This window comes from Limulus polyphemus, unplaced genomic scaffold, assembly GCF_000517525.1.
Source record: "Limulus polyphemus unplaced genomic scaffold, Limulus_polyphemus-2.1.2 Scaffold481, whole genome shotgun sequence".
NCBI classification, from domain to species: Eukaryota; Metazoa; Arthropoda; class Merostomata; order Xiphosura; family Limulidae; genus Limulus; species Limulus polyphemus.
The window spans coordinates 28872-38007 of NW_013666091.1; the positions used below are offsets into that span (position 1 = coordinate 28872).

At 34.3% G+C, this 9136-nt stretch overlaps 1 protein-coding gene across 2 annotated transcripts in view; it reads left to right on the forward strand.

The window, feature by feature from the left end:
- The first annotated feature begins 676 nt into the window (after positions 1-676).
- Positions 677-9136, forward strand: part of LOC106458534 (trafficking kinesin-binding protein 1-like) — a 73687-nt gene continuing 65227 nt past the window's right edge. Inside the window, exon 1 of one of the 2 annotated variants that reach the window (XM_022384779.1) lies at positions 677-1046. Coding sequence is in view for 1 of the 2 variants with exons in the window: in XM_022384778.1 (XP_022240486.1) it covers positions 1194-1260 (67 nt within the window). In the remaining variant the exon portion in view is untranslated. The other variant, XM_022384778.1, reaches the window with a different exon arrangement.

The window sequence follows — 9136 nt, forward strand, 5'->3', positions numbered from 1 at the left end:
TATTACTGAAGGAACATAACTATACGGAACGTTGGCGGGACCTGTTTATATACTCTGTTGAAAGGGGAATTTCTAATGGTTTTGCCAGTTTTAAAAGGTATCTTTAAGACTTCGAACGTGCATATATCAAACTTTCAAATTATTAGCACAGTCACGGGCTACTCAATTTCACTAGTGTGCGATTACCATTTGACATAGGGTTAACAGTACTGTCACGTTAATCTATTTCAATGGCATTGTAAGCTCATGAACTAAAAAAATGTCTGAGAAGCATATTAAAAGTAGATTAAGTTTTGTAAGCATTTTTTAACGTTTTGTTTTATGTTAGAAACTAGTAATAGTTTTCGCAGTTTTCCTGTAAACCATTTCTGTGTCCTCTATAACGACTTGAATCACGGAACTCGGACCACATTCAGCGAGAATACGTATATATATATAACAGGAATATAGTTGATGCTCAAGCTTTCAAACTTTGAAGAAAAAAAAGTTCCACATCGTTAAATTGAAACTATTAAACCATCACATTCCTGTGTTAGCCACGTTAATGTTTCACGTGGGTAAGCTTGACGTCAAATTCTGCGCAATCTCAGTGCTAGTTCATCATAGCTTGTTACAGAATTCTCTTATTTAAAAGAGCGACGTGTTAAGCTGGTGTTGTCATTACGAGCCCTCTATCAGTGTATAGTTATACTGAGAGTAAAATAAAAAAGCATAGATTACTTTGTTTTGGTAAAAAAATTAAACAAACGAATTCGGCAATAATACATTTTTAGAGATATAATTTAAGGCAGAGTGAGGGAAATGTCTCAGTTCTTAATGTAGCAAGTTAAATTTTCCAGTAGTACGGATGCTCAGAGAGATGCAGCGGAGTTAATATAATTGAGCAGTTCTGAAGTACTCTGACTTCCATATTGATCAGTGCGCATTTTCCAAGCATGTGTCGTCAGTTCTCTTTGTTAAAGGAAAGTCTTCCACAGCAGCTGGTGCAAAAGATAGTGAGGCCTAGACTCCATCACTGAGGAGAACTGGATGAACAACTAAACTGTGTAAATGAACACATATTTTCTGTTTTGTGAAGTTGAAATTTCAACCTTTTAAACATGAAAGATATAATTGCTCGTATTTCTGAATGTTTCCTTAAACCATAAAATTAGGTTCATTTGGAATTTATAGCAGTAACTGCATTCATTTTAATGTCTACAAAGCTACAAAAAGTCAATGACATCCAGAGGCTAGACTTGTCTAAATTCTATAATATTGGTAAGTAGATAGCATTTCTTTAGAAAGAAATATAGGATTAACGTGCTTGTGGTACTTAATTTAGATGTACTCTGAATACTGATAAGTAGCTATATTTAAATAGAGAGAAGGAGAGAGAGAGAAAAGGCCAAATAAATGTGAACGTGAATATGTGAACTGTGTCAAATTTACGGGGTCTGCCATAGCATTTCCTCAAGCTGTAGATTTACGTTATAGATACACTGTTTGTCCCAGTCGTCCTTCAGGACGGCAGAGAAATTGTTAAGTGCTGTCCAAGGTTTCTGCTATACTTAACAGTTCAGTGGTGTAGAAAATAACCAAATTCATCCAGTTTGTGGGACACAGGCCTAGTTAACCACAATTTCAAACCCTATACTACTCATGTGAGTGTAACTCCCTGCAAGTTGATGATTGTTATGTAACCATGAGAAGCTTGTAGGATACATCACTGAGGGTCTTTCTTCCAATCTTGACTTTTATATTCTAATTTGTACCTGAAACCTGTAATATATTTAGCATATGAATCCGAAGAGCTTGTGCCATTAAGTTCCGCATGTCCCTTATGTGAGAGGTTTTAGAATAGGTTTAAGAAAATTCCACATGCCTTTATGAAAGAGATGTTAGAATATATATATATATATTATGTAGGCCTAAAGAACATTCCATATTTCTTTATGAAATATATTTTAGAATACATCTATTATTTAGTCCTTATGAAAGGGGTGTTAGAATGAATACAGTAAATAGGTCTAATATTATTTCCTATGTCCTTATGAAAGAGATGTTAGAATAAATACATTAAATAGGTATAATAACATTCCACATGTCCTTATGAAAGAGATGCTAGAATTAATACATTAAATAAGTCTAATAACATATGTCCTTATGAAAGAGATGTTAGAATAAATACATTAAATAGGTCTAATAACATTCCCTATGTCCTTATGAAAGAGATAGGAGAATAGATACATTAAATAAGTCTAATAACATATGTCCTTATGAAAGAGATGTTAGAATAAATACATTAAATAGGTATAATAACATTCCACATGTCCTTATGAAAGAGATGCTAGAATTAATACATTAAATAAGTCTAATAACGTATGTCCTTATGAAAGAAATGTTAGAATAAATAAATTAAATAGGTCTAATATCATTCCTTGTGTCTTTACGAAAGAGATGTTAGAATAAATCTATTACGTAATCCTAATAATATTCCATGTATCGGTATAAAGGAGATATTAAAATAAATCTATTGTATAGTCCTAACATTCTAGATGTCTTTATAGAAGAGATATTAGAAAAAAATCTGTTAAATGGGCCTAATAACATTCTTCTGTCTATTGTGAGAGATATCATTTAGAAAAGTCCATTAAATAGGTTTAATAAAATTTGAGATATCTTTTTTTGTGAAAGAAATATTAACATAAGTCTGTTAAATACATTTCATAAAGTTCCATTTGTCCGGCATCAGAGAAACGTTAGAATAACTCTATTACATAAGCCTGATAAAGTTCTATATGCACTTATGAGAGAGAGAGAGAGATGTTACAATAAGTGTATAAGTCTAATGTTTAAACGACTAAACCCAGGACGCAGACAAGAAAGGTTTAATCATAATAGATGGTGATAAGATAACAGGGGGATACGATTCGTTGCATCAGTTTAGTCATCAGTGGAGTATCGGCCACTTTTCCATGTTATTCATCTTCTGTTTATTGCTCAATTAAAAATCAGAGATAATCAGCTCAGTTCTTTTATGTTTACCACAGTGTGTTTATAAGTAGTGTGGATGTTTGATAAGTTAAACAATATGCAGCCATCTTGTTATTAAAAAACAAACTTAAAATTTTTTAAAGGTGAGTAGAAATCATCCAAATGATTGATTATTGTGCAATAAACAGATTAAGAAAAGAGAAAGATTGGAATTTACAGCGACCAAAGGAAAACATTTGTAATACTGTACTACGTAATAACATTTACTATATTTTATTCCATTGTGCTATATACAATAGTATCTATCACTCAGTTACTGTATATGATAAAACATCCCTTATAATGTAACAATGTTTTATTGTACTCAACAATATAATATGATATTTTTTTCATCCCTACAATATGATACAATATCCTTAGTTCTACGGTACTGTGTGGTCCAATATTCCTTAATATAATTTCCTACACCCTACTATTCTTCATTTACTGTGCAATACGATACAAAACGCTTAGTTCTATCCAACTGCATGGCCAGGTGGTCAGGGCGCTCGACTCGCAATCTGAGAGTCGCGGGTTAGAATCCCCGTCGCACCAAACATGCTCGCCCTTTCAGCTGTGGGGGCGTTATAATGTGACGGTCAATCCCACTATTCGTTGGTAAAAGAGTAGCCCACGAGTTGGCGGTGGGTGGTGATGACTAGCTGCCTTCCCTCTAGTCTTACACTGCTAAATTAGGGACGGCTAGCGCAGATAGCCCTCGTGTAGCTTTGCGCGAAATTCAAAACAAACAAACAAACTATCCAGCTGTGTTGTATAATTCTTATTCCTTAGTGTATAGTCAGTTTACTGTATCATACATTATTATTCATTCTGCGGTGCCATATGAAATAAACCCTTAGTTCTGCTGTGCTATGTGGCATGATATTTGTTTCTTAGTATAAATTTACTATATCATATTTCCCTTAAACTTGATGACTTATATATTTTAGATCGTTGAGAAATCGGTTATATCTATTGTACATTTTGTTGATTATTTCAAATTAAGCAACGTTATTTGGATAAACCACGTCATCCGTCAGATTATTTTAATGTACTTTTTTATGACCACCTCTTCTGTAAATATCAGCTCAGAAACAACAACGAAAAGTTATTTGAACAAAGAGTAAGAAGCTTTGAAAGGCACCTTTAAACACTTGATATCACAAGCGAACCATTACATTGTACTAATGCAGGTTGCTCATATAGCCTATTATATTCTTTACGTATATTGATATAAAGAGTAAGCTTGTTAGAGTAACCCATGCATAGCTAGCGTAACAAAGTTGATTAACAACGATTTAGTGACTTTGGCTTTAAACTTTGTGTAATAGATGTAGCATCAGTGTATTGGAATTTTGCAGTGAAAATTATTGACAGTGTACAGACAGACAATACTTGAAAAGTTGGAAAGCATCACTTCTAATGAAGCGCTCCTAGCGCCACTGATAAGAACTTGAGTCTTTGTTTCCACAAACCGTTCCAAGGAGTCTTTAGTTACATGCTGTAAAGCTTCGTTTCCACTGAATTGTAAAGAGAACAGAACGTGTCAAAATCACGACAACAAGCAAAAAAATAAAAAGTTATTGCCTACATGAGATCATCATTGTCGCCATATTTAGGCTTATGTCTGAACAGTTATCATTTAGGTCATGATTGTAAGGCCATTACTGCTTAATATAATCACAGAACTAACTTTAAATTTTAATTTTTGTCTACTAATATGAGACATAACAGAGCAATGTAATCGAACAGATTAAAAAAAACCCCAGTGGCACAGCGGTATGTCTGCGGACTTACAACGCTAGAAACCGGGTTTCGATACCCGTGGTGGGCAGAGCACAGATAGCCCTTGTGTAGCTTTGTGCATAATTAAAAACAAACAAACGAACCGATTAAAATATCTACCATTGTCTAATTTTCAATTAGATAAACCAGCATATATATATAATTATAAGTTTGTCATTTTTTCTTTTGGATTTCAAAGAGATAACAATAATTTTAAATATTTCTAAATGTAACAAAACCCATCCACCTAAAATATATTGTTACTTCTATCAGCAACAGTGTGAGATATAACAAAAATTAATTCAAGTATCTCACCTGACGTACATTAAAGTGTATAAAACACGCATAATTTACTAAATTAATGCTAATTCTGTAGAAATTGGCATTTTAAAATATTTAATTTTGGAAATGCCGAATCTTACTCTTCTGGCCAGCCTGAAAATTGTCTGTAATAACATTCAAGAATACACAGTATGCGCAAACTGTTATCGAATCCTTTAACAACAGTTTCGAATGTTTAAAGCGTTATACGCACACTGTATGTATCCACCGTTGTTTAAAGCCACGGGCCTAAATAGACCTAAATACCTGACAGGAATTTAGATTAGAACAAATCGACAATCAATGTCGATCGCCGAGAAGTAAACATCTGGGGTGCTTTACCTAGAAGTAAACATCTGGGTGCTTCATCTAGAAGTAAACATCTGGGGTGCTTTACCTAGAAGTAAACATCTGGGTGCTTCACCTAGAAGTAAACATCTGGGGTGCTTTACCTAGAAGTAAACATCTGGGGTGCTTTACCTAGAAGTAAACATCTGGGGTGCTTCATCTAGAAGTAAACATCTGGAGTGCTTTACCTAGAAGTAAACATCTGGGGTGCTTCACCTAGAAGTAAACATCTAGGGTGCGCACCCTAGATGTTTACTTCTAGGTGAAGCACCTCAGATGTTTACTTCTAAGTGAAGCACCTCAGATGTTTACTTCTAGGTGAAGCACCCAGATGTTTACTTCTAGGTGAAGCACCCAGATGTTTACTTCTAGGTGAAGCACCCCAGATGTTTACTTCTAGTTAAAGCACCCCAGATGTTTACTTCTAGGTGAAGCACCCCAGATGTTTACTTCTAGGTAAAGCACCCAGATGTTTACTTCTAGGTGAAGCACCCCAGATGTTTACTTCTAGGTGAATCGAAAATATATTTATTTTCCTTCGGCCCGTTAGAGGTAATTATTGTTTATCTAGTGGTTAAGTACATCGGGTATTGTTTTTTGAGGCATTCTGGGATATGTTTTTTAAATTATTCCGCACAGTTTCAAGCGTCTTGGATGGTTAGTATCCATTACATGGGGGTGGAAGTGTGTGTGTGGGGGGGTCGTTGAATACGTTCTTAATTGTTAAATCACTTCAGTAGGCTAGCGCATGTAGCTTTAAGTTGCACAACTGGCAACGGCAAAGTATCTCAGTACCAGAGATTCAAAGCTCCTGTCTCTGATACAAAAGTAAACAATTTTATTAAAATAATGTCCGTAAAGCTTCTGTATCTAACAACTGGAGCAAGAACGAAAACAATATGAACGTAAAAACATAATGTTTCATAAAAACTGATTAGATAGAACATTTATAGCACATTGTTAAACGTAAGACAAATTATGGAATCCTTTCCAGAGAGCAAGTACCAAATTACATGATGATTTATCAAAAATACGCTCTTTTTATTCTATAGAACATCTGCAATCTATATTACAAGGCTACTAATAAACAATAAAACAACAGAAACCGAAAAACATTCCAAGAAGATTCTGGATTTTCTTCAGATTATTTCTGATCTGAACTATTAAGGAATAAACCAGTAAAGCAAACTGAATCAAAGTTACAGTGTTCCAACAAGAGATTCTGGTTATTCTACAGAACGTTTACAACCTGCTCTGTTAAGACATAAAATAGGAAGAACCAAATGACACAATGTTCTAAGAAGATATTGTGATTATTCTATAGAACGTTTACAACCTACTCTGTTAAGACATAAGATAGGAAGAACCAAATGGCACAATGTTCTAAGAAGATATTGTGGTTATTCTACAGAACGTTTAGAACATACTCTGTTAAGACATAAAATAGGAAGAACTAAATGACACAATGTTCTAAGAAGATATTGTGGTTATTCTACAGAACGTTTACAACCTACTCTGTTAAGACATAAAATAGGAAGAACGAAATGGCACAATGTTCTAAGAAGATATTGTGATTATTCTACAGAACGTTTACAACATACTCTGTTAAGACATAAAATAGGAAGAACCAAATGACACAATGTTTTAAGAAGATATTGTGGTTATTCTACAGAACGTTTACAACCTACTCTGTTAAGATGTAAAATAGGAAGAACTAAATGACACAATGTTCTAAGAAGATATTGTGGTTATTCTACCGAACGTTTACAACATACTCTGTTAAGACATAAAATAGGAAGAACCAAATGGCACAATGTTCTAAGAAGATATTGTGATTATTCTACAGAACGTTTACAACATACTCTGTTAAGACATAAAATAGGAAGAACTAAATGACACAATGTTCTAAGAAGACATTGTGGTTATTCTACAGAACGTTTACAACATACTCTGTTAAGACATAAAATAGGAAGAACCAAATGACACAATGTTTTAAGAAGATATTGTGGTTATTCTACAGAGCGTTTACAACCTACTCTGTTAAGACATAAGATAGGAAGAACCAAATGGCACAATGTTCTAAGAAGAGATTCTGGTTATTCTACAGAACGTTTACAACATACTCTGTTAAGACGTAAAATAGGAAGAACCAAATGACACAATGTTTCAAGCAGAGATTCTGGTTATACTAAAGAATGTTTATAGTCTACTTTGTTCAGAGGTAATAACCGAATGAGACAGCGTATCAAGAGGATATTAATTAAGTGTACGTTTATTTGTCTTTATGTGTCCAAATATTTATAACTTTGTTTTGTTTCATTGGATCACGGACTTGCGCGTGACTTTGTGATTAGAGTATCGTACTAAGGATCCGAGGTTCATGTGTCCGAAACGTGGTGCTACCAAACACATTTCGTACTTTCAATGTTATAAGAGTAACAGTCAATCCAACTCTTTGGTTAAGAATAGCCGGCGTATTCGGGAAATGCTTAAGACTGTTTGACCCCCCCCACCGGTCCGTAGTTCAAAATAAGGAATGATTATGCTTGAAGCATGGTGGTCTTTGACCTGGTCGTTTACCCTGTTGTTTGCTAGTCTTAAGGTTTAGCTTGTTATATGCTAGTCTTTATGTGTCGTTAATGTAAAGAAAGACATTGGTTTAATGTTAGTTTATAGAAAACTCGGATTACTGGCTGAGGCCAAACTAGCGTTTTTTTTAGTGATTTAATCCACCAATCTTACACTGCATAAGTAACCTTCGACAATTTATTAAAATTTCTGAAACTTTTATAATTTATACGTTTAAAAGCTAACGGGTTAATTTGACTCACGAAAGTCAATCTTTATCTGTGGTTTATATATAAAATAAGGAAGCTAGAAACATGAAAGCGGCTTACTTATTTTAAAATGCTCTTTGTGCCTAAATGTGTGGTTTTTTTATAGCAAAGCCACATCGGGCTATCCGCTGCATTCACCGAGGGGAATCGAACCCCTGATTCTAGCGTTGTAAATCCGAAGACTTACCGCTGTCCTACCGGGGGACATTGTGCCTAAATTACGGTAGTTTCTAATCTTTATTTGATTTACAGTGTTTTATATATATATATATATTCTAAAACATTATATGACAAAAGTATATGAGCTTGTGTGTTTCCCCGCTGGACCGATTGACACCAAATCTATCATATATCCTTAGACTCCTCCGGAGAGTATATAGGGGTGTAGTTGTGGGGTTTTATTCCGATCTGTCACCCCTCGGGACCCCTTCTCCGTGCATTGAATAAGCATAACAGCTGTTATTTACTATTTTAAATGTTTTCAATTTAAACCAGGATAAGATTTATTGATTACTAGCTGAGTTACCCTGCGTTGCACGGTGAAAATTTAGATTTGAAATGTATAGATCAGTATTTTTTTTTTCAGCAAATTATTCAGTAAACAGACAAAAGCTGTGATGCGAGAAATAAAAAAGCATTTAATCAAACAAAGCTTTATTTGAAATTAGATCGTGTTTGAGCTTGTCTTGTTCTTTGAGCCTGAAGTTGTACATCATGTTGCTCCTCTGTTCCTTGCTCTCTGTAAGTTATTTGTCTTAACTTTTGTGCTTGAAGTCTGGCTTTACGTTGTTCAGAAGTTTCTTGTTGTCTATATACATCTTGCCTTGATA